We start from the raw sequence: 27,738 nt of genomic DNA on the forward strand, positions 1-27,738 counted from the left end.
CCGATAAGCACCCCTACGATTGACTAAATAATTTATTGATTCAGTTGTAATTGATTGTATTTATTTTAATATAATTTACATTTCATGGTTTCGTTTTACTTTATCTGTATACTTATGCAATCGACATAGATAAAGATCTTGATTATACTTTAATACAAATGAATCGTAATTTGATCTTGAAACTCATTTGTAAACACTGTATATTTTAAATTCATTCTTATTCGATTCAGCAGCCTAAAAACAGGGATAAATGCCACTTGAGCTTGAGACTAGCATCTGTGATATTGTGTACCGTGTTTCATGGTAAGGGCATAGAGATGTCCAATCATGCAGATCGGTAATCATATGATGATTGTACCAAACAACCCTCCATTGGACTTTCCAAGTGGTTATCATTTATCGAGAAGAAAAGTTTGTGGTTATGATTGCACATCATTAGTCCTTACGACTCGGGACAACACTGAAACTCTACATACTAGGATTGTGCTTCGACTCAATTACCAACTCCGCGAGGGTCACAAGGTGGTGATGTTGGGTGCAATTGTGACATGTGTACGAGCCAGTTCATTGTAGTCGAGAATTCATCGCTCACCTATGTGTGTGGATATTCTCTGTAATCTAACGAAATAGTAGTGCATGAAATCTCGAGTCAAAGTGTAAGATGTATTTTAGGGACAAGGGTTCTCTAGTTGTGCATGCGATGACACTATAAATATATCATGAATGTATCACATAGCTATCGAATCCAATATGCACCCGGTTAAAAATGTTATTTCTATTTCTATGCTTGATATGGATGATTATTCTTATGTTTTTGCTAAAGGTATTTACAATATTTACAAGAATGAATGTTTGATAGAAACCGACGAATTAATGAACAATCTCTATAACTTAAAATAAAAGATATTCCATTGAACAATATCCAAACACGTATGAAAACAACAAACAAAAGAAAATTAGATGATCCAAATCCCGCACAAATATGGCGCTCTAGACTAGGTCATATTTCCGAAAGAATGATGCACAAACTAGTAGAAGAATGCATGTTTGACTTTTCAGACATAAATTTTCTACCTACTTGTGAATCCTGTCTGAAAAGAAAAATAACCAAGACTACTTTTAATGGATATGTGGAACGTGCACATGATCTACTGGATCTGATCCACACAGACGTTTGTAGCCCGCTAAGTGTTAGCACAAAATATGAGCAATCCTACTTCATTACGTTTACTGATGATTTTTCGAGATATGTGTATGTCTTTTCATTTGAAAAGTTCAAATAATTCAGATCAGAAGTAGAAAAATAAATAAAAAAGAGTATAAAGACACTTCGATCTGATCAAGTTGCAGAATACTTTAGTACTGAATTCTTTGATTATCTGAAAGAGAATGAAATTCTCTTACAGTAGACTCCACCAGCAACACCATAATTGAATGGTGTTTCTGAACGTCATAATCGAACTTTGATGGACATGGTTTGATCTATGATGAGATTCACTGAATTGCCTACATCGTTTTGCTTATTTGCGCTTGAAACTATGGCATTTTTGTTGAATAATGTCCATACAAAAATATTTGATAAAACACCATATGAGATATGGATGTAAAAAATTCCTAAATATTCTTACTTGAAAATTTCTTACTTGAGAATTTGGAGATATCCTGCTTACGTAAAGTAGAAAGTTAGAGAAAAACTCGATAGTCAATCCATTTTGTGCTACTTTGTAGGATATCCAAAGAATTCTGTTGGATATTATTTCTATCATCCCAAGGAAGAAAAAATATTTGTTTCAAGAAATGTCACATTTCTAGATAAGGAATTTCTATTAGAAAGAAAAGGTGAGATAATAGAATTTGAAAAAATTCAAGATACTCCCTCAATAGTAAAAAGTTGAACCTAATCTCCAATAGTCAGTAGTCGAAGTACACGCACTTAGAAGGTCTGATAGGATTATTAGACCACCTGCTAGATAGATGTTTCTTCATGAACAAAGTCATTATGAGCCTTGTGATGGATGTGATCCAATGAACTTCAAAAAAGCGATATCTAATACCGATTCATCCAAATGGCTTGAAGCCATGCAGTCTGGAATGGACTCTATGTATTCAAACCAAGTCTGAACATTAGTGGATCCTGTGAGGGCCCGTTATCCTAATAACGATTTATTAACTTGCAATCATGATTAATCAGTAAACAGCGGAAAAGTGAGTTAAAATTTTGCGTGTGGGCCTATAAAAATTTCGGCATGACCTTCTCATAAATAGGACATACCAGAAAATCAAATACTCAAAATACACAATATATGCCCTCAATAAACACAACAGCATAAACATGTGCCAGCCAGACACAACCATAACATATACAAACCCAAAATATCATAGAGCCGACAAGCTCGATAATAACATAATACAATCCTCCAAATATATACATACAATATCTGGGAGACAGCAACACCACGCAGTACCTAAATACAACCGAGCTCACTATCAAGGAGCTCTGGTACTTCCTGAGGCTTCCTCTCGAGCACCTGAGGTCGAACCACCTGTACCACCTGTCATGTCCACACACAAAAGACACGACAGCCCCCTTTCGGGGGTCAGAAACCCCAGTACGAGACATCAAAAAACCACGATATATGACATAGAAATGCAATGATGCCATGCATGAATGCAATGCATGTATAGGTGCAAGATATCAGGATATCAGGAATCAAATGATCGATATCAACAATCATACATATATGCTCGAGCTGGTCCACGACTCAGCGGACCGTGCCTGGGATATGGCCCAGCCTCGAAGCCAGCAACTACCTAAGCCGGACCGAATCAAGGTAGCCAAACATCTCCAGAACACCATATCATATCATATATATAACGGATCTCAACCGAAATATAACTGGATCTCAATAACAGATAGGCTCAATATGATATGTTCAGTGGTATTGATGTGTCTAACTAAAATAAAATGTGTGTGAACAAAAGAAATATTTTATTTTATTTTGCACATCAATTACCAACTGATAATATGCGAGTCAGCATATAATATCACATAAATCAACAAATAGCACATAAATCATACACAGGATCATCAGATGCCTCTGTCAGACATCGTGGAAATAACTGATCTCTACGTACCTCAACTAATTTACCGGTAACTTAAATCCTCAAGAAAGTCCTGGAAATGCCAACTCAGACAATTCACCTGAATATTAATTTAAATGGTCTTATTATCATATAAAATTCCACAACCATTTAAATTCAACTATTTAGACATTTTAAATTCCTAAAATTCCAATATTCGATTAAAATGCCTAAAATCAATCATTTCTATTTTATCGTCGCAAAATATTCTTTTTAGCTTTGAAGGACGCTAAACCAATATTTAAGCGACTGCGATAAATTTTAGGTTCACCAGATTATACCTCCAACTCGTACAATTCCGGAACCTACAATAATAACCCAATAATTAATTAGTAATGATACAATATTTGAGTCGAAATTAAATTAAATTCACATAGACAACAATTAGCACCGATACAGCTTGTACGTCCACTAACAGTGACTAAACTCGAGCCTAAACCAAGGTTAACCGGCAACAGGTGGCAAACTCGCCGGAGAAGATGACCGGAAATCACGCACACAATCAGAGCCGACGTGTCGTTCTCGAAAATTTGCAAAAGTGGTATCAAAAGAAAGCTTATGAGATAAGGAACAAAACTCTTCAATCAATTTTTACTTTTGAGAGGCGGAAGACGGCGATTTCCGCGGTGAAACCGGCGGCGTTTTCCGAAGGGTTTGTTGAAAAATGTCGAGAAACGCTTCAATATGGGTACCAAAACGTAGCTCTCGTCGAGAGCTTTCCAACCATATATTTATTTGAATTTTTCGGCGAACGGTGCGGCCACAATCGACGATCAAAGAGGCGGCGGTGGAATGAAGCTTTTTACAGAAAGTTACGGGAAAAGTGTAGGGATTCGTGCATGTTTATGGTGTAGTGTGTGAGAGAGAGTGTATTATAATATATATATATATATATATATATGTGTGTGTGTGTGTTTTTTTATCTTTTATCTTTTCGGGGTTCGAAATTTGACCCGATCTATTTTATTTCAACTCTCGTGTGCTATAAAATTTAAATACGTATTTTAATATCGTCTATGAACCGATATTTTCTAATACATATTTCAACACACGATTTAATTATTTGACTTAATTATTTTAAATTCCTCAATTTAAAATAATTATTCTTAATTATCGCCAAATAACATATAATTAAATCGGGTCATTACATTTCTCCCCCTCTAACAAAAGATTTCGTCCTCGAAATCGAAACACACAACACATCTTATATACAAACTAGTCACACAACTACCACTGATAGTACATAGGAAAGTCAGAGTACATGAAATAATTTGTGACAGTTTCAAACAAGTGAGGCCATTCTTGTTTGATTAAATAAACATCATGTTTATCCAGTTGGTTTGAATGTAAATGAACTGATTTTTCTGTTAATGTGTTGCCTAAACTGCTTGAATGTTAAAAGATGCTAAAACTTCATTAAAACACGTAAATAATTATATTTTGAAGGGGGAGTTTTTAATTCAATTTTTGGGAAGGAATTTTCTTTAAATTTATCCCTCGAACTGAAAAATGTTTTAAACTCGTTTTTAATTTGTTTGTAATTCAGTTCTTGAGGGCGGAGCTTTCTTATCCCTCGAACTGAAAAATTCCTTTTAATTGTTTTAAATTTTTTTGATTCTCACAAAGGGGGAGAATCAGTTATATTTTAAAAAAATTTAATTTTTTTTAAAATTCACTTTAATTGCTCAAGTTTTGTAATCATCAAAAAGGGGGAGATTATTGGAACATTTCATGTTCAAAATCTTGATTTTGATGTTAACAAAACTTGTTATTTTGTTTTTAATGATTTACCTAAGTGCGCAGAAATTCGAACTGATCAGGATTCGAACTGATCAGTTATCAAGCCAAAACTGAAGCTATCGAGACGCAAACTAAAAGCACCAACTGATTGCCCAAACTGAATCAGTTACAACTGATATATCAAATAACAGTTCAACTGTTTGTCCAGCTGACAGGCAGTTCAGCAGAAGACCTTCAGAAGCCCGGCCAGCTAATGAAGAGCTCAACTGATGAAGAGCTCAGCTGACCAGTTCAACTGAAGTAGCGAAATCAGTTCACCTGATGAGCCAACTGATTTCACCAAACCAGTTCAAGATCAGTTCAACTGACCAGTTTAGAACATAAGTTAGGAATCAATCAGTTTGCAGAACACGACAAGCTTATTCAATAGAATCCAGCTGTGCACATTATGGAAAAATCTTGTCCAGTCAAAGGATAATAATGGACGTTACAGCAGAGCTTAAAGCCAAAATGTTTCAGAATGACTATCGGAAAGTACAGTCACATTTCGAGGAACGGATTCAAATTGCAACTAACATATTTGATGAGTCTTGGTGTACGGTCATACATTGCCACTATAAATACAAGATCTAGACCATCAACAAAATAATCAAATAGTGTGGAAATACACACGTGTGCGTAAAAATAAGAGAGAAGAAGAAGGGCACGCTCAACTCATATCTGCTTACAAAAAAAGTCAGCCCAGATTTGAGAGAACACCTTAAAGTGTTAACAGCTCAGTTTAGGAGCATTTTCCTCTCAATGTGTGAAAATACTTTCGTGTTTTATTCATATCAGTTCTCACACACACGTACACACAATCACTCATATATACAGATAGTTAAGCTTATTGAATAGCTGAGTGAGTCTTGCACAAAGACATTAAACTTGTGTATGTAGTTTTTAACACATAGATGTTAAACAAGTGTTGGCTGGAAGATGCTGTCTTCAATTTAGACTAGGAGTTCAGTTAGGCAGTAGGGTAAGTCCTAAGCTGAGTGGGTTTGTACAAGATGTTGTATAAATCAAAGTCTTCTATTGTATCCTATCCAAGGTGGTAGAAGGGGTGACGTAGGAGTAGTTGAAACTGATTTGATAAATTCAAGCAGTTATCAGTTCAGTTCTCACCATAACTGAACTGATATATGCAAGAACTGATTCCCCTTATTTCAGTTAATCAGTTTACACAAGTTAGATTTCTTTCAAATTAGTCAGCTTTCTTAACGAATGATTACTTCGAGTATTATCCACTTGGTTTAACACCAACTCGATTTAATTCATCGGTGTTTATATTCTTAGAACATGAGCTATTGAAGGTCATGGAGAATATTGTGTTTGAAGCACCTTCGCAGGTGCCCGAACCGATCCTTCAGTAATTATCTATTTGTTATCCCAAAAGTTAGCGTAATTTCCCTATCCTGGAAATGTTAGTCCTTAACTTATTGTAATCAAGATAACTTAAGATTCTACATATCCCAATTTAAGTGTTTAGCATTCCTAAAATCCAAACTTAATATTCACGAAGTAAATCCTTGACCCAAAAATTATATTTCCTATATTGGAACTCAAAAATTTATACATGAGGCTTCAGTTCCATCTATTACCATAAATCTCATAGTCCACAGAACCTAGCATTCATAAAATCATTATTATTTGCCTAATAAAACTTACGACATAATCCAATGCATATTTCCAATTGGTCCTAAAATAAATGTCTCCTAGTAACAACTATACTCTTAATCACCACTTAAAACTTAGATTCCTAATTTCATAATCTCAAAAGAAATAACTATTTCATGACACTACAAGTTTTTTCTTAATAACTTTAAACATTTTCCCAAATGAATTCATCCTTATAAGTTTTAGTGACAAAGTTCAAAGACATATTCAAATCTTATAAATCATAGCAATTGCAGTGTCAAGCAAAAAAAAAATTCTTTTTTTTTTGCTACCAAAAATTGAAATTTTTTCTTTTAACTTACTTCCCACATTTCGCAGTTATCTCGTATAGACCGCAAATAATATTTTTCTCAAATCCTATAAACGGAAGCTTACAAAATTATACGAACTCTGATATTCTTAGTTTGTATTCCTCTATAATCCACTATGATACCCAAAAATTATTAATTTGGCGAATCTTACTTTTTCATCGAAATCGCTAATACAAATATTCCTCGTTCCACTCAGGACATCCTCATACTTACATACCTGTCTAATTTCCTTAATCACAATTCCTTATGTAGCCCTTAATTGGTAATTTACTTGCTGACTACATTCAAATGGACCCTTTTTATCCTTCAGAAAATTGCAACCTAAATCCCAGAGTTCTCGGATTATTCCATTAAACCTAAATTATCGCATTTCAGTCCCCTCAAACTATTGAATTTAATGCAAAATGGCTCCCATAGCTTTCAAAAATTGCTAAAATGACCACATAATTCTCCTAAAATTTGCAATCAAGATCCAAATATTCTCGAATTCTCTTATGTAGCCCCCAAATTTTTGCATTTTAGCCCTCCAAGTTTTTGGATTCCCAAAACTAAGCCCCTATATTTCCGAATTGTAGCAAAATCACCCTAAGTATTTCCGAAAACTTGCAATTAAGTCCCTCAAATTATTATAATTCAGTCCCTAAGTTCATGATTCCCAAAAATTCAACCCACAACATCAATTTCGAAATTCTCTTCCTACCCAATGTAGAATTTGAAACAAGCAATCCTAACTCACCAAGTTCAATTTGCCTCAACTTAATCTCAGGTAGTGCCAAATTCGAGAGACAACAACCAAATTCTACTCACGTCTTAGAAGCATAACTGTACACACCGTCCAAACCACGTAACCCACATGCATTTAAAAATTTAAAATTAGACCTCAACCTCCAAATTTCTATAGCATAAAAGCATTAAAATAAAATAAAATTTGACATCAATTCTCCTAATTTGTGTATCATAAAAGCATTTAAAATTTCAGCATATAAAATTTTAAAGTAGTAAAAACTCACAGGCTTGAGGCATGACTTCTCGAGCTTCTCGAAGTGGCAGTAACACATCCATTTCGGGATCCTTGGCTCTGATACCAATTGAAACGTCCACTACTTTTAAACTTTAAAATCTTACTATTTTTTTTCTTCATTATAAAATTCGAAACCTTTAATTAAAAACCACACAAATTTTCAAAAATCGTAAACGCACAAAAATTCCATAAATCGTCAACCACCAAAATCATACGTAAACATTTAAAAATAATCCAAAATTGAACTTCAAAATAAAGCATAAATCTCTAAAAAGAAAATCTTCAAAATCTTTTCGTAAAACTTTTAAATGCTAAATTAGTGCAGAAAATAAATGTCAATCGGGAGTGTACTGCCGGACCCGATCCACTCAAGCATCAGCGCCTCCCTCAAAATCATCATCGCGTGCAACCATCCAAACCTAGTGAGTCTAATAACTCAGTACGTTCTAACCATACGTAACAAATAATACATATACATGCACATGCAGCTTTAAAATAAATATTTTCAATAAAATAAGCTGGAGTAAAATCTTGTAATCATATATCATTAAATCATAAAGCTTTCCATCATCATATATCATTTTGGGTGAAATTTGATCCTTGAAAGTGACTAGCTGTATCCTCTGATCGACTGATCAGTCTTAGCTCACCATTGCGCATGGGGACGGGCACTAGGCACCAACGTAAAATAGAAATACGATTGTTGGGTTCCCTGTGGGGCCTTCTCCCTCACGATATTCCCAAAAATCATATATCATATCCTTTATGTCACAGTCAATTCACATCCTTCAAAATACTTTCCTTTTCTTTTTAATCATAAAATATCGTGTTCTTTCCACATTCGAAAATAATATTTTAACAGTAAAAATTGCACAGCTTTATCATAAATCATAAAATCCCATATTTTCATAATAAACGTTTTAAAATATCATTTAGCATGCATTATGATTCTTCGGGGCACTGCCAAGCCTTTCGTACTATCCGGGACGCAAAATGACCATTTTACCCGAGGACTCCAAAATTTGCGATTTTGACTTTTTCTTATCTTTATTGACTCGAGCATATCCCATAGTATCATATAAGCTTAAATTTGAGTTCTAATATTTTTCTTAGACTTAAACTCGAGCCTTTCGATTTTATGATTTAATGACTAAACCTTGAAGCGTTTTTAACCCGAATAAATTCAAAACTTAATATTTTCTTCCCAAATTTTAAACATAAAATTTTCATCCCTAAACTTAATATGACACCTTAAAATACACCCATAAATATTTCTTAGACGTAAAATTAAGCTCCTCAACTAATTTCCCAATTCGTTTTAAAACTTAACCATACGTGCCAGTTTTAAACCGCATCGACTCAAAACTTAACAAAACTTTACCAAACTTGAACCATAGCCTATTAACACCTAGCCATACCTTATACAACCCAATTCAAGCCATTTAAGACCTTCGAAAAAGCCTAGACAACCGCTGGAATTTTCTTCCCATATTTCGAAAACCCTAACCTCATCCAACCATAAATTCCTTCGACCCTAGACCCTAACCGAGTGGACCAGACCCTGACCAACCATCCTAGGACCTAGACCGAACCATTAACAAGCTGCTGGACCAGCCTCTACAGCCCATGAACTTGCCACCATAAACTCGTGCCAAACCCGTGCTCTACAAGGCTAGCGCGACTAAGCTTTAAACCTACAGCCTTCCTCCTTGCACCAGCATTCCCTCGACCCATCTAGGACTATGACTAGACCCTCTTAGGACCCGTGGACACGTCCCAACAGCAGCCCGCAGCCGTGCCCTTCTAGGAACCCAAACCATGCCCTAGCTTGTTTTGAAACCCGAATTTTCGTTCAGCCTATCTCCCCACTTGTCCAGCCTTGATCCATGCCTCTATGGACCCTTAAACGGACCGAGAAACATCCCATCTAATAGCCCTACTTTGGCAGCCCCTTTGTGCATCAATAACATGAATTTAAAAGCACGAAAACTCAAGTTTTATCATGTATATGCCATAAAAACGAAAATAAAAGGAGGGTTTCATATTTTTTATGCAAACATGATTAAACACACATAATATGATTTGAATGGTGCAAAAAAAAAGTTTAGAAACGTGTATTCGCGTTTAAAACGCTCGAAATACGAATACCGAAGCGATGCAAGTCGGTGACGAACGGAGGACGATTTCTATTTTTTTTTCTACCCTTTTTTCTTGTCAAAACCCACCTTGGGATGCAAGGGAGTCGAATGATCGTTGTTGGAAGGAAAACGAGGAAGAAAGTCGAAGAACGATAGAGAGAAAAATTCGAAATTCCCTTGGCTTGCAAAAGAAAATAGCCGTTGTTCCTTCCTCCATACAATTCGACCGTATTCCTTGTTGTGAATTGTATGTGTGTTTCGGGGTGTGTGTGTGTGTGTGTGTTTAGGTTTAGGTTTAATTAAAAAAACAAAAAGGCTTTTAAGTATTTAATTAATGAGCTTAATTAATCTTAGTTTTTAAATAATTAATTAGGCACATTAAGATTAAAAAAATCATTAGACCTCAAATTAAAAGATTTAAAAATACCTAATTCCAAAAATATATTATAAAATACGTAAAATCCCTTGCTCCCACTAATAATTTAAATTTGATCCTAAAAATGCAATAATTTTTAAAATATTTAAAATAAATATTTTCTTAACTGAAATAAAAATTTAGATTTTAAATCTTTAACATCTTAATCGTCTCCTGTATTCCATCCCTGACCTACCATCGATAGTCGTCTGAAAATCTTTAAATTATGAAACCAAGCAAAAATTACACTATTAATCATTTATTCACTCAAAATATATCATGTTTGCATCCAAAATCATTTAATTAAAATATTTTAGCAATTTAATAATTTTCACGTATGCGGTCTACGTGGAATGATTTTCGGGCGTTACATAAATGCTTGAAATATATTTATTTAATATATGTTTATATTATTAATAAAATATCGCGGCTAGCGAACTATCTAAAAATATAATTTGGGATCGAGTTCGGATAAAATAAGTTCGAACATGTTCATATTTTGTCAAAACATGAATCAAATATTTTTTGTGTCGGTAATAGTTCTCAAATTCGATAAATTTGAAATCAAATTTTTTTAACATACGCACTCAAAAAACTCGCAAATATGCTCAGTTACACCCTAAGTTTGCCCCAGCACACTCACTTATTGTTTTCTTAAATCCTATTTGAAATTTAGTTTGATATTGCAATCCAAGATGATGTTTGTGATTAAAAAAAACAAGATGCTCTTCGAATTAGTTTTGAAGTTTCCAAATTTTTTTGTTGAAAATTTATACTTGACAAATCAATTTAAGCCTCCCTCCATAAAATTTAAAAATAAATTATGGGTATTAAAAAAAATCTTATTTTTTGATATTTAGATTTTCTTTTAATTTTCAATTTTATCTGTTTTCTAAAAATGGGCTTCCCAGTTGAGTCCTCAGCTTTTTCGATTTTCAACTGGACTGGTTATTTTGATATCCACGAGGTTGGAATGAGCGGACTTAATTAGAGGAAAATATGGGAAAAAATCGAGAATGGTTAAAAATAAAAATTTACGGTAAAAAGTAAAAATCTCAAACTCTCAAAATTTACCAAACAACACACTTTATAAATTTTTCTCTCTACTCAATTGTGTTTTCTTCACACATTCAGTGACCTATATAGAATTTCTTTGGAAATAATCCAAAAATAAATACATCATTAAATACATCATCACACACTAATTTTAAATATTTACAACTCTTATTTTCAACATTCAACTTTCCTTTTTTCAACATTCAACTTTCCTTTTTTCAACATTCAAATATTACAACTCATATTTTTCAACACTCCCCCTTGTGATGATGATCATGATATAATGATTGTCTTCATTTCGTGTTTTATGCTGCCTCGTTAAAAACTTTACTAGGAAAAACCCATTGGGATAAAAACCACAGTATGGGAAAAAGAGTGCAGTCACGTAAACGTCTCCTCATGTTAACACGAACGATTCTTCACAAATTTCGTAGATTGCACATCCCAATGTTATATATATTCTTTCTGAATATTGTCGTAGGAAGTGCCTTTATGAAGATATCTGATGAGTTTTTACTTGATTGAATGTAACGAATATCAATATCTTTATTCTTCTCAAGCTCTTGTGTGAATGCGAATAACTTAGGGGGAATATGTTTAGTTCTGTCGCTTTTTATATTTCCTTCTTTCATTTGAGTAACACATGCATCATTATCTTCATATAGTGTCACGGGCTTCTTGTCAAATGATAATCCGCATGAGGTTTGGATATGTTCGGTCATTGATTTTAGCCACATACATTCACGGCTTGCTTCATGAAGTGCAATAATATCAGCGTGATTTGATTAAGTTGTTACAAGTGTTTATTTCTGTGAACGCAAAGAAATTGCAGTGCCTTCACGAGTAAATACATATCCGGTTTGGGAACATGCCTTATGTGGATCAGATAAATACCCAACATCAGCATAGCCAATTATGCTTTGATTGGTATCTTTTGATGCAAAAGTCCCAAGTCTGTCGATCCTCGTAGATAACGGAATATATGTTTAATTCTGTTCCAGTGTCTTTTTGTTGGATATGAGCTAAATCTTGCCAATAAATTTACAGAAAAAGATATATCAGGTCTTGTACAATTTGCAAGATACATAAGGACACCGATAGCACTTAAATATGGTACTTCTGGATCAAGAATAACTTCATCATCTTCACATGGACGGAATGGATCATTTTCTATGTTTAATGATCTAACAACCATTGGAGTACCTAAAGGATTTGATTTATCCATATTAAAACGTTTAAGGACATTTTCTGTATAATTTGACTGGTGAACAAATATTCCACATTCTCTGTACTCAATTTGCAAACCCAGACAATACTTAGTTTTTCCAAGATCTTTCATTTCAAATTCTTATTTCAAGTACGACACAACTTCTTGAATTTCCTTATTCGTTCGAATGATGTTTGAATCATCAACATATACAGCAATAACTACACATCCAGATGTTTTCTTAATGAAAACGTAAGGGCATATTGAATTGTTTACATATCCTTTTTTCATTAAGTATTCACTTAGCCGATTATACCACATTCGGCCGGATTGCTTTTGTAAAGCCCGAATTCAGTACGCGTATAACACATGCATTTATTTAATTATTAAATCATTTAATTAATTTTAAATGAGTTTTAGCCATGCATGATTTATAAAAATGCATTAGTTTAAAATATTTATGTTTATGTGATGCACATTAAAAAATGTTTTTCGAGTTTCATGTTTCAGGCGATTATTCGAGGCGGGATGGAGGAAAAGACCCGGTGACGATTTTTGGCAATTTAAAATGCGGTATTTTATTTTAAGTTAAGGATGGGGCATTTTTAAATAATTTATTATATTGTTAGTATTTTAAAGCCAAATTTAATTATTAGGTGAATTTTAGGATTTAAAACTTTTAAAATTGGTGTGTGATTATGTTAATTGAAGAGTTTGATTAAATTAGTGTGTGTTAACCTTTAATTAGTATTTTAAATAATTAATTTAGCTAGACTTTATCCTAATTATCATACACACACGTTTTCTACACTCACACACACTTACACACTTTTACACACATTAAATAATGCCTAAACTCACACACTCACTACACATTCAGATTTTTTTTATTCAATTTGAGAAAGAAAACCTAGGTTCCTAAGAACCCTAGCAGCCGCCCCACTTCTCCATTGCAATTCCAGCAACTGTTGCTGGTTTCCTTCAAAGAAAAATCGAGCCAAGTCGTCCCGGATCAACCCTCGCGCCATCTCCGCTTCGGTATCGCCGTTTCGGTAAAGTTTATCATCAAAGGCACGTATAACCTCTCTTTTGTTGCGTCGATCATGTCATATTATGCGTTGCGTTAATTTATGCCTAAAATTCATGTGTGATGTTCATAGTTCGAGCGGATAATTGATTGGATCGATTTTGAAGGAAAATTTTTAGATCTAAATCACGTTTTTACTGTTCTGGTTAAAACTGCGAATTTTCAGTCGAGATTTTGAGAAAACTTTCAACACAAAAAAAAGTAGAACTTTTTGATGCCTTTGATTTGATATAAAATTCGAGATTTTTGGATAAAAATCGAGTGAGTTATGGCGTTTTTCGTGGGACTGCTCAAACTGCGTTTTCAGAAATTTATGATATTGATGTGTTCTTAAAGTTTTGTGTTGCAGGCTTCGTTGGAGATCGACAGGTGATTGTTGCTGCATATAGATATATTGGTAATGATGTTTGGAGTATTTTTGAGGTTACGTTTCATGTCTTAGGAACTTGAACTAGTGGGAAGTCGTAGGAAATCGATTTGATGTCAATCGCCGTATTTTGTGTTGCATTGGGTAGTAGAGTGGACGTCGTGTTTTGAGGCGTTTGTACGAGTTTTGGTGCAATGTTATGGTGTCCTAAGAAAAGTCTTAAGTTGTTGAATCACATCCTTTAAGTGTCAAATTGGGTGAATAGACATTGCATAAGTTTTCTCGCAGGTACAGAAAAATCGAGGACACACGGACCTGCACACGGGCCCTGACACGGGGTCCGTGCCTTTATTTCTTTTTGGTGTCGAACTTGCGTAGGTACACGGACCTCTACATGGAGGCAGGCACGGAGTCCGTGCCTTCACCTTTCCTTCGCACACAGGTCACCGACCCTACACGGACCCGGGGCCGGGGTCCGTGTACTCACGCTTTTGAGAAGAATATGATGGTTGCTTTGGGGTTTGATGTCTTAGTTTAGTGCAAGGGTTGTCAAGGCTGTGTCATGGGAAATTGTAGATATCCTAAGGAATGATTGAGCTTGAGAGTAAGTAGGATTTCTACGTCTAAGTTATGCAAGTTAAGTATGCAATTTCATGTTAGCATGTTGCAACAACGGCCCCAGTCGAAGTCCAACGAATCCCTCAACGCCAAGTAAGTATGATGACGTGCAAAAGAAAACATTTTAAAGTTTTAAGGTATGCTAATTGCTTTGTGACCAAATGTATGAATGGGTTTGGAAGTCGGTGAACGTGGCCGAGGACCTCTCCGCCCCGTTAAACTTATGAACGGGTTCAGATCGGGATTGGAAAGCGTTAAAATTATGAACAGGGACCAATCCACCCGTTAAACTTATGAACGGGGATCTTATGTATGCGGCAGTAGATACGTCCCTGTCAGCCCAGTACTGGGGTGTGTCTGATCAGGCCTTATTATGCTATGGGTCACTTACTTTGAAACATGCCTCTACGCTAAATTATGCTTTATACGCTCAAGTTTATGTTACGAGAATGTTTAAGAAAAGCTCATGTGATGGCACGTCTAAGTTAAGCTCACGATGTTCAAGTTTCAAGCATGTTAAATTCAAGTTTCAGTATGTATGTTCTATTTTTAAAGTTGCATGCCGTTTTATTAAGTAGTACTCGCTATTTCCAGTTATACGTGTTGAGTCTTTAGACTCACTAGACTTGATCGATGCAGGTGAGTATGTTGATGAGGAGACAGGAAATGGCGACCAAGGGGCAGGCTTGGACTGAGCGGGAGGCTAACCCGAGGACCGCAATGTTTAAGTTTTATGCAAAAGTTAAATTACTCTGATTTCATATTTTGATGGAAGTACTTTGAGCAAACCTTTTGTGAGCAAATTTTATTGTAGTTATTTTGAACAACCCTGTCTTATGGGGGACTTGGTTGAGATATTTAATGGCAAACTTTGAAGGTTATTTTATGTTTAAGAAAATTTTAATTTTTCCGCAAATTTTGAATGGTAAAAGTACGGTAGGTCACAGCTTTAACCCATATAATGATCTTTGTAATTTCACAGAATAAAATTCTCTTGGTTTTGAACTTTGTGCTTCAGGCATCTTAAATCCTTCAAAGATTTTCATATATATATATTACTATCGAATGATCCGTATAAGTAAGCTGTGACAACATCCATAAGACGCATTTCTAAATTTTCAGATACCACCAAAATAATCAAATACCGAAACATAATTGCATCTATAACAAGAGAATACGTTTCTGCATAATCAATTCCAGGCCTTTGAGAAAAACCTTGTGCAACAACTCGAGCTTTATATCTTACTATTTCATTTTTCTCATTTCGCTTTCGAATAAAAACTCATTTGTATTCAACAGGTTTTACACCTTCAGGTGTAAGGACTTTTGGTCCAAGAACGTTACGTTTATTTAGCGAATCCAATTCAACCTAGATGGCGTATTTCCATTTTATCCAGTCCTGTCGATTTTTACATTCACCAAATGATTTTGGTTGATCTTCATTGTCATTAATTGAAATGTTTACTCATTTAAAAGTGCGGAAATATTTTTTTTGAAAAGCTCACATTTTCAAAATAACATTTAAACGTTTTGCATGCATGCGATCTACAGAAAATATAACATTTAAAAATGATCTTAAATATTTGACAGTAAAATCGTGAAGTTTAAAATAACCATAAACAAATAAAAATCTTTAAGTCATCAACGTGTAAAAATGTTTATCTCCTTTCAATCTCATAAATCATAATGTGAAAAAACGTTTGGTCCTCGGGTCGTGTCACCCCACCAGGTCTTCCTACTCAGAGTTCGGCACCTGCAGTCTCTTCATCAATAATCTCACTTGCATCACACATGCCTAGTGAGTCTAAAGACTCAACACACCTGCACCGTTAATAACAAGTACATATACATGACACACAGCAGTAAAAAATATCATACTCAACATATCTTTCATGAACTTTAAAAACATAATGTAATCGTGTCATATATAATCGTGACGTGTCAAAACAGTTCATTGTTAATCATCGTTCATCATTCATCATTCATCGTTCATCATTCATCATTCATCATTCATCATTTATCATTTATCATTTCTTTAGGTGAATTCTGTTAATTAGAGGTGACTATCGTACATCATTCATCATTTACGATGGATCTATCATACATAGAACCGCGGTACCCGGCGGCTGTCGGACACCAGTGACAAGATCACCCATCCACTGTGCCTAGGCCTCATCATCAGCAATTACATATACGTCTTAAGCATTTAGATATACTTCGATAGCCACAACTAATTCTCATTATTCAAAACATAATCATTTATATCACTTATAAAAACCGTGCACCAATGCTATTTTTCTTCAAAATTCAAGCATGCAACGTATATTTTCATAAAATCTTAAAAATCATGATCGTGATGCATAAACATTTAAAATATCACAAATTTGTGCTCAGGGCGCTGCCAGGACTAAAATCTCACCCCGGGTATAAAATGACCATTTTGCCCCTGGAAACCTAAAAATTATCGTTTCACCCCTGGTCCTCTAAAATTGACCCGAAGCTTACCAAACTCCTTAAAATGTCCCAAAATTTTTTTAAAAGTACTCCTAGATGTAAACTCGAGCCAAAATCAGAACTTAACCGATTCGTTTTAAAACTTGGACAAGGGTCCCGGTTTTAACCCGAATCGGCTCGAAGCTAAATCAAATGTTTCCCAATTTTTTTTCTATTTCTTACAAACACTTAAAGCCCTAAAACCCAAAAATTCCAGCCCCTAAACTCACGGCTGAATTCCAGAAATTAACAAATTTTTTTTTTCTTTTCGGCCCTTCTTTATTGCACTCCAACTCTAATACTCCGTTTCCAAACTTGCGTCCTAGCCTTCTCCCATGTAACCAGCCCTTAACCACTCACATCTAGACTACCCTATGCATCCCCTGGACCCAAAGAACTCACGTTACACTCCCATGCTAAGAGCACAGGTCACCCGATCAACTTTTCCCTCACACGCTCAACCACGGCTTACTCCACTACTCCTCACTCAACCGGCTTCCAGACTTATTCCAGCAATGATCGGGCCTTCCTAGGCCGTGGCTCAGACCCACCAATGTCTGGTCCATGGCTTGGATCGGCCCTTGAACGCTGGTTCGAGCCCATCCCCCGATCTCTTTCCCCACGAGCCAAAACTCAAGGAATACGCTCCACACTCGCCCGACTCACCACAACCTCGATCTAGTCTGCAAACTCTCCCTTACTCGGTGATAACAGCCTCTCCACATTACCTGACAGCAGCCCCCTTGCAATGATTTAAAAAAAGAACGTGAGTGGGATGAGAAAACATGCACGAATTTGAACAAACTTGAGACATCTTCACGCTACTGGATTGGATCGAGAGATATCATACACAAATGCATACACAACAGTAATATTGAACATGAATGATGCCAAAACAGAGATACGAGGCGTGCCTGATGTTTTCGTGAACCAAAAGATGAGATAAAAACCACGGCCGAAGGGAACTTATTGATTGAAGGAGGAAATGGTGCCACCGAAGGTTTGCAGCAGCAAGATTACGAGAATAATTATGAATGGTGGGGGTGGGCGGCTGAAAAGTGATTAGGTTTAATGGGGAGCTTAGGGAATAATTAGGAGTTAATTATATAGATAATAATGTAGCTAATGGGCCCTTATTTTTATTTAAGAGTTTAAAAAAAGATAAATAAGCTCAATAAGTCCAAAAGTGGGCCCAGTAAATCTAAACGCACTCCCGAAAAATATTTCGTGTTGGAAAGATTTTTGAAAATATTAGCCGAACCCTTAAAAAGTCCTCTGATTCAATAAAATTCAAGTACCGTTAAAAATAAAAATCTTGCGCGTAAAATTCTCAATAAAATCCCATTTTTGAAAAATACCCTTAAAAACACCATAACTTAATTTATAAAAATAAGTCGTGTAAATAAAATAATTTTCCTGAAAATTATCCGATCTCTGATCCTCGTTCGAGCGTGAAATGCACCTAGAACCCTAACGCATGAACTTTTTAAAATTTCGTGAATTAAATCCTATCATGCAATAAAAATGCATAAAATGCATAAAAATAATTAAACACAAATTAATAAAATAAACATGCATTTTATGCTTTAAAAGAATTAAATAAAATACTAAAGAAATTTAATAATTTGCATGCACGTGGTTCACGTGGAACTTCAAATTTTCGGGACGTTACATTTATGATGTCAAATGCCACATTGTAAGAAAATATCTCATCAATTTCTTTTATATCTTTTTGGTTCGATATTTTTCCAGTATTAATATAATTGATAGAGATTTCACGATTCTCGTTTGTGGTTCTGACGGAACATTTTCATCATCATGTATTTCTGCTGGAATATCATTCTCTATTTTGTGATCATCGTGTTTCTCTATGCTTTTTTTTTCGAAGATTTTTATCCTTGGAACCGATTGGCCTTCAGTGCTTCAAGCGTTTAATGACATCATGAGTGTCTTCAATTTGTTTATTTGAAATTTCAATTCGAGCAGGGGCATTTGCAGCATGTATATATGATTTAGTTACCGCTTTTGTGTGTGCAAATGCATCTGGTATCTGATTTGCTATTCTTTGCAAGTGCACAATTTGCTGTACTTCTTTTTCACATTTTTAGTTCTTGGATCCAGATATAACAATGATGATGTATAACATGTAATTTCTTTTTCGATATTTTTCTTTTCTACCCCTAACATTGAAAAGATTTCCTCATTAAAATGACAATCAGCAAAACGTGCTGTAAACACGTCGCCTGTCTGATGCTCAAGATATCAAATGATTGATGGGCTATCATAACCGATATAAATTTCGATCTTTCTTTGTGGTCCCATTTTTGTTTGTTGAGGTGGTGCAATAAGCACATATACCATACATCCAAAAATTCTCAGATGAGAAATGTCTGGTTCTTTACCAAATGCAAGCTGCAATGGGAAGTATTTATGATATGCACTTGGTCTGATGCGAATTAATGCATCAGCATGTAAAATTGCATGTTTCCGTATAGAAACAGAGAGTTTTATTTTCATAATGATTGATCTAGCAATCAGTTGTAGACTTTTAATCAATGATTCAGATAATACATTTTGTGTATGCACATGAGCAACATGATGCTCAACAGTGATTCCCATTGACATACAATAATCATTGAAAGTCTGAGAAGTAAATTCATCATCATTATCAAGTCTAATTTTTTTGATTGTATGATCGAGAAATTGATTCCACTATTTTATTATTTGGGCAAGTAATCTTGCAAATGTCACATTCCGAGTTGATAATAAATATACATGTAACCATCTGCTGGAGGCATCGATCAATAACATAAAATATCTAAATGGTCCACATGGTGTATGAATTGGCCCAAAAATATCACCCTGAATACGTTCGAGAAACATAGGTGATTCATTTTGGATTTTAGCTGGTGATGGTATTATAATAAGTTTTCCAAGAGAACATTCTTTGCATTGAAACTTATTATTTTGAAAGATCTTCTTATCTTTCAACGGATGACCATATGTATTTTCTATAATTCTTCGCATCATTGTTGAACCAGGATGTCCTAATCGATCATGTCAATTGATCAGTATTGAAGAATTATCGATTACTATGTTTGATTCAATTGGACTTATATATGTATAATGCAATCCAGTAGAGAGCATTGGTAGTTTTACAACTACATTTTTTTTCCTGATTTATATGTGGTAGACACATATATTTCTCATTTGCTTCATTTATTGTCTGATTATCATATCCATGAGAATATATGTCATTAAAACTCAACAAATTTCTTTTCGATTTTGGTGAATACAAAGCATCATTTATCAAAAAATTTGTACCATTAGGTAACAAAAAATGTGCTTTACGACAACCTTTTATCAAGTTTACAGGACCTGATATTGTATTCACCATTATTTTTGTTGGTTTTAGTTCCAAGAAATATCTTTTATCTTGGAGAATAGTGTGAGTTGTATCACTATCAGGTATGCAAACTTTCATGGGATTAGTTCCTTGTTTAACTTTGTTCATAGCAGTTTTCATATTTGAACTTAAAAAAAAAATGCAATGAAAAAAATTACTGATAATACATATGTAATTTATTGAAAAATATAATGCATATCATAATTATACGATAAAACATTATCATATGAGTACATGAAAAATAAATTATTTTACATTTACATTCCACCAATATATTGTTCATTTTCAGAGAAGTCGTTGAGAAAATCTGTACCATCAATATTTTTCATTTCTATTCGACCAGCATATGGATCATTTCCAGATAAATCGTTCATAAAATCTGCAGCATCAAAATGAGTTGAATCACTCATATGGCCACTGTGTTCAGTGAAGTTGATCTCTTTTTCTTTCCACTGTATCGATTCTTTATAGAGCTTGCAAAGGTGCTCGAGGGCTCGACAAATACGAGACCAATGTACAGGAGTGCCGCATCTAAAACAAGAACTTTCAAATCGTTTTGAGTGATTTTCATTAGCACTCATATTTCCATGATGCCTTTCCAGTGGGTGGTTCGTGACGTCTTTTTGAGATGAGTTATAGAAGTAACTATCTCTATTATTTTCAAAACCACGACCGCGACCATTTCCACGTCCACGTCCACGTCCACGACCACGACCTCGACCTCGACCAAAACCTTGTATTTGAATTTGATTTTGGTTTCCAGGTTTAAATTCATTTTTACTTACATCATTTACTTCTGGAAATGCTGTTGATCCAGTGGGTCGGGACTGATGATTTTTCATTAACAGCTCGTTGTTCTTTTCCGCCACAAGAAGACGGGCGATAAGTTCAAAATATCTCGCAAATCCACGCACTCTATATTGTTGTTGTAGAGTTATATTTGATGTGTGAAATGTGAAAAATGTTTTTTCAAGCATTTCCGATTCCGTAACCTCATGTCCACAAAATTTTAATTGCGAGATTATTCGATACATCGTCGAATTGTAATCACTTACTTTCTTAAAATATTGGAATCTCAATATATTCCATTCATCACAGGCGGTCGGAAGTATAACTTCTCTTATATGTTCAAATATTTCTTTTAATCCTTTCCACAGAGCCACGTGATCTTTTTCAATGAGATATTCAAATTTCAAACATTCATCAAGATGTAGATGCAGAAATATTATAGCTTTTTGCTTTTTCATGTGATGAAGATATACCATTTTCTTTAATAGTCTCGCTTAGACCCATTGACTCAAGATGCATTTCTACATCGAGAGTCCATGTCATATAATTTTTTTCCGTAATGTCGAGTGCAACAGATTCGAGTTTTGTCAAATTTGACATGGTGGTATTATAAAAATAACAATGCATGTTATTAGTTAAGTTATAAATTTAGTAAAATGGCAATACAAAGTAACGGATAAATTATAAGTACAAGCATGCTTAAAAATAAATAAAAACGCGAGGCGGATATTCTCCAATAAATACAAGACTAATGAGTATAATAACCAAAATAATTATACAAAATAACCTTGAAAGAGCCATCTTCTTCTTCTTCGAAAATTTTGATGAAGAAAATTTTTTAGGGAGAAAGAATAAGTTTAGAGTGATTGAATGTGTTTGTGAAGTCATATTTATAAGGTAAAAACTAGCCGTTTTATGACCGTTACAAAATAAATAAAATTAATATATGTGTATGTAAATTTTAAGATAATAATATGGTGTATATAATGTTAATCATGTTTAAATAATTATGTATATCACATCACAATATTATAATGAGGTGTCAGGGACTCCTTTATATAATACTGTGACATTATACAAATATATATATATATATATAATTATTATACAACACAATAAAAATATATAAATAGTAAAATAATCACATTACGTTATGATACTGAGGTGTCATAAACTCTTTTTATATAATAACATGATATTATTCAAGTATATATATATATACAATAATTAAACAGTAACACAATAAAATTATATAAGCAGTGTAATCACATCACGTTATTATAATGAGGTGTCATAGACTCATTTTATATAATAACATGTTATTATACATTAAATATATACACAATAAAAATAAATAAACAATAAATAAATATTCTTACTTTTGAATATGATTACCTTGTTCTTGTGTTTTGGAGCTTGAAAAAATATGGATAACCGAACCTTCGAGTATCGTGCTGATAACATGTTAAAGTAAAAATTTATTGTAAGAAGTAAAAATCTCAGACTCTCGAAATTTATCAAACTACACACTTTATAAATTTTTCTCTCTACTCAATTGTGTTTTCTTCACACATTGAGAGACCTATTTATAGAATTTCTTTGGAAATAATCCAAAAATAAATACATCATTACATATATCATCACACACTAATTTTAAATATTTACAACTCTTATTTTCAACATTCAACTTTCTTCAACATTCAAATATTAAAACTCATATTTTTCAACAAGAATGTATATTTTGTATTTTTTAAGAAAAATAATTAGCTAAAGTTTTTTAATTAACTAAGTTTAGTTAAGTGACAAATCTTTTTATTTGATGTGTTATTACTACTACATTTCAAAATCAATTTTATAATTTATTTTAAATTTATTAAAATAATAAAATATATCTAACATATCGGTTAATTAATAATTTTATGCACTTGGATATATATGGAGTATAAATCTATACTCAAAGTTGAATGGTATAAATCCATCAATTTTAAAATAAAAAAATCTATATTACAATACTTATTTAAATTATTGATAATTCACAAAAATAATAATATATTAAAATCACAAAAACTCCTGTAAAATTATCTCACAAGTCAATTTTATGAAACAGATGTCCTAATCAACCCGACCCCATCCATAAAAAATAAATACTTGTTATTATTAGAATATCACTTTTGACTTAGTTAAATTATCAAAATTTCAAATATGATTTCCCATAATAATTTTTATAATAATTACATACAAAAATAACGAAAGTAAATTTACTAAAAAAATATTATAATTAATAATTTTAAGCACAAAAAAATTAACTTTTTGATTTCGATTCGATTCGATTCGATTCAGGTTTTTCGATATTTAACTATCCAATTTAAAATTACTATCCAGAGTGGGATATAAAGAGATGAGAAAAATGGCCTTTCCAAATTCGGCACATTTTTCTTCACTCAAAAGCCTAGGGTTTTAGTAGATGTTACCATAATATAATATTTTCAAAAATTTAAGGCTTAAAATTGATGCCTCTTCAAATCCTCTGTGGTAATTGTTCTTCCCTCTATCTTCCCAGGATGCTACGATATATTGGAATTTTCTTGCAATTTTGTGTCTGTTTGTGGTAAAATGGTCGAAGGCGGTTGTTACATTCATATATTTGTCAATCTTAGTGTTAAGTTTCAATTTTTTTCTTTGTTGGATTTTAATATGCTTAGATTTTGTTCCTATATTAATTTCATATCTTAATTTGAGTGTTCTTGTTTGTGTAAATAGAGAGAAATGGTGGGTCGGGCTAATTTTTGGGTGTCAGTGAGAAAAGTGTTTATCAATCCATTTAATTGTGTATAAATGTTTTAAATTTCTTGTTTTCATCTGCAAAATTTGGTGCAGTTTCATCAATTAACGGATAGCTGTTCTTTTTTACTTTTACCTATTTTTTATGCTGGGATGGGGTTTATGGATATAAATTTTCCCAATTATTTACATATGAGTTTTATTTCTTTTTAAATTCACGAGGATATGGTTTTCCCCAAATATGTTAGGTTGTGTTTAAATTAAATCATTTCAAGTTCATCATCATACTCAATTCATTTCCTTGGATACGAGTCATTTGAATCCTAAATTCTTCCACTTTTATTTTAAACTTGTATATCTGTCATTTAATGGATGCCAACCTTCCAAATTGAAATCTTTATATCAGTCTTATTCATGAAAGTGCAAATCTAATAATAATCCATGCACAACCTTTTAGAAAATTGAATGTCTTGGGTGATTATTTTTGGGAAGATTTGATTATTACTTCTTTTGTGTTGGGCTGAGGTTGCTATCTCGACCCTTACCTAATATTTTGCAGTGGGTGTTGTTTTATCAAGTATGAAAATAAATGCTATGTTTTTCTAGGTTCATCAATTTCCCTTTTGCTTTCATTTGGCTGCTTTTTTCTTCTGGAACTTCTGGACAAAATTCTAACACTCTCGTTGTGCAACATATTTTCTTTTAATGTAAACATTCCCCTCTTCGAAGTATTATCTTGATGATGGTACCTTTAGGTATTTTTGTTGCACTTTAATCAGCCATCATCGAGGTGTTCGGTGAAAATTTTAAGATGCCATGCACGACCATTCATCTCTATTTTTACTTTGAAAAAAAATAACAGAGATAATCGGTCCATTTGTCATTTTATCCCTCCTTTTCTGGGAAGTTATACTCGTTGATAGTTTGATTCTAATTGCAGTTTTGGATTTTTTCTAGGACTGTGATGTGATTCTGACTCACTAAAACTACATAGCCAACCAATTGGTGAAAATGTAAAACCATGTAGTTCTTGCTTCCTTGTTTCTTGTAGTGGTTTTACGTGGATCAACCATTCTGTTGTCATCGAGTGCCTATAGGATTTGTTACGAATAAACGTAGACATGCAATGTTTTTTGGGCTTGAGATGTGATTAGCATTTGCCAAAACATTTAAAAAGTATTTGCAACCCCTTTGTCCACGTACCTCTGCGAAATAGTTCATTTACATTTTGTACTCACGTCGCTTGAAGCCTCGATCGACTGATGAAGAAGGTGTAGAGGTTTCAAATCTTTGTTCTTGCCTAGTTTGGGACTTAGATGTGGTTAGCCCATGCCGTTGTACTGTATATGGATTACGTTCAATTTCTTTTATGTCATCTAGGATTCCATGAGTTATGTTTTGGTTTTATGCAGACACAAGTACAACTTTTTTTCCATTTTGCGGGAAATTATATGAACCATGGGGGATGCTGAAAACAATTTCCAACCTCCTAAAAAGAGGGCTGCAGGGTTACAACTGTCTCGAGAGAATCCTGCTCTTGACGATTATGAAGGAACTTGTCAAAACGAGGAAGGAACATTTAAAAAAGCAAGTGATGAGGTATTGGCTACTAGAAGGATAGTGAAAGTGTGTCGCTATCAAACATCTTCAACTCCATCAGCCCCAGACCCAACTTGGGCTGCTGCTTCTAACCCATTCGCTGCAATCCGTTTGGTTCCTTCTGCTTCCTCTGCTACACCAGTGGAGGTAGAGTGTATCATCACGAGTGAGGAAGCTGAGGAAATCGTCAAGACTGATAGCAACAATGCAAATGAGTCTGATGAGCCGAAGGTTGAATCTATTCTAGAGTGTAATATCACTAGTGAGCAAGCCGAGGAAATTGTCAAGACTGATAGTAACAATGCAAATGAGTCTGATCAGCCAAAGGTTGAATCTAATCTAGAGGAGGGGAAAACTGGTGTCAATGTTGCTGACAACTCCCATCAATCTGAGGTGGCAAAAAGCGAAAATTCTGGGGTTGGAGCGAAAAGCACTGCTGAAAATCATGATACTGAGAATGAAGTCAAGAAGGATACAAAAGGTGAAAGAAATGACGAGGAAAAAGCCAATGGGGATGATACTGTTCAAAAGAATTCCGAAACTGCCTCTTTTAGCTCATTTCAAAATCTTTCAAGTAGCCAAAATGCTTTCTCCGGATTAGCTGGAACAGGGTTTGCTAGTACGGCATTCTCATTTGGATCAATTCCTAAAGATGGTTCTCTATTGGATTCTACCACTGGTTCCATTTTTGGGTTGAAGAATGATCACTCTTCATTTGGTTTTGGTGTTTCTGATAATGGAAACTCCTCTTTGTTTGGAACTTTTGGCTCCTATGCCGTGGACAAAAGTGAGAAGAGCAAATCTTCTTCCATGCCAGAGGTTCCTGTCGAGACAGGAGAAGAGAATGAGGAAACTGTTTTCACTGCTTATTCTGTGCTGTTTGAGTTTGTTGCTGGAGTGTGGAAGGAGCGGGGAAAGGGTGACCTAAAGGTCAATGTTCCAACGACAGGAACTGGTAAATCCCGGCTTGTTATGAGGGCTCGGGGAAACTACCGATTAATTTTGAATGCTAATCTTTTTCCAGACTTGAAGCTAACAGGTATGGAGAAGAAAGGCATCACTTTTGCTTGTGTGAATAGTGCTGGTGAAGGGAAAGATGGTCTTTCTACAATTGCCCTGAAGTTCAAGGATGCTTCCATAGTTGAAGATTTTCGAACGGCCGTCACATTTCATAAAGATAGCACAAATGTTTCCGTGAAGACCCCAGAAAATTCTCCCTAAACATCGGGTAACTAATACGTGCTTATTCTGGTCAATGCCTTCGCCTGAATCTCTTCTTGCTGTAGAGGGAAGCGTTAAAAACAGAGTTCTGGGTTTTGAGTCATATTATTGTGTAACTCCCCCTCCTTACCACTCTCCACCCCACCTACTGCCATACATTTGTGAGCCCATCTCCATTTTGTTGTCTCTTGTAAACCTTAACCATATGATATTTTCTTATTTCCTATGGGCGAAAGCCGAAATGTGTCGTGTTTTTGAGTCTGAGTCCTGCTACATAATCTTGGAGACATGAATCTTTAATACACAAATCTTTAGTTCCATAAACCTTGTTTATGGAGTGTGGCACACAAGATCCTCTTGCTTTCTTGGATATGCGATGAATGAGTTTGTGAGAACATGTTCGTTCGTATTGTTCAGACTGGTTTTGGCATTAATCTTGCTCATGTTTATACGACGAGATCCACCCGTGGCGTCCATTCATATTTTATTTCCTAATTTTATTCTTTTTTAAAAAAGTAGTTTTTCACTGGGATTTTATTTTAATTACTACTTAAAAGTAGAAAAAATTATGTACAGTTAAAAACATACGACTATGAAGCTTTTCTTTTTAATTTTTGAATTGTCGTTCC

General features: G+C 34.2%; 2 protein-coding genes across 2 annotated transcripts in view; one reads left to right on the forward strand and one right to left on the reverse strand.

Annotated features, from left to right (window-relative positions):
* The window catches only part of LOC140958715 (uncharacterized), a 67,347-nt gene extending 63,388 nt beyond the window's left edge, over positions 1–3,959 (reverse strand). Inside the window, exons 1-3 of the mRNA XM_073416277.1 lie at positions 3,533–3,959; positions 3,423–3,446; positions 3,136–3,202 (exon numbers count right to left, since the gene is read on the reverse strand). The gene's annotated coding sequence lies outside the window, so the exon portion shown is untranslated. The remainder of the gene's footprint in view (positions 1–3,135; positions 3,203–3,422; positions 3,447–3,532) is intronic.
* A 21,788-nt stretch (positions 3,960–25,747) lies between these two features.
* LOC140959804 (nuclear pore complex protein NUP50A-like) lies at positions 25,748–27,532 on the forward strand. The gene has a single exon (XM_073417818.1). It carries the CDS (start codon positions 25,748–25,750, stop codon positions 27,107–27,109), a length of 1,362 nt encoding a protein of 453 aa, XP_073273919.1. The 3' UTR covers positions 27,110–27,532.
* Positions 27,533–27,738: the final 206 nt, after the last annotated feature.

This window comes from Primulina huaijiensis, chromosome 15, assembly GCF_012295235.1.
Source record: "Primulina huaijiensis isolate GDHJ02 chromosome 15, ASM1229523v2, whole genome shotgun sequence".
In the NCBI taxonomy this organism is placed as follows: Eukaryota; Viridiplantae; Streptophyta; class Magnoliopsida; order Lamiales; family Gesneriaceae; genus Primulina; species Primulina huaijiensis.

Excerpts from the sequence above, each read along its gene's own strand:
- LOC140959804 (XM_073417818.1), top strand. The coding sequence starts at position 25,748 with ATGGGGGATGCTGAAAACAATTTCCAACCTCCTAAAAAGAGGGCTGCA.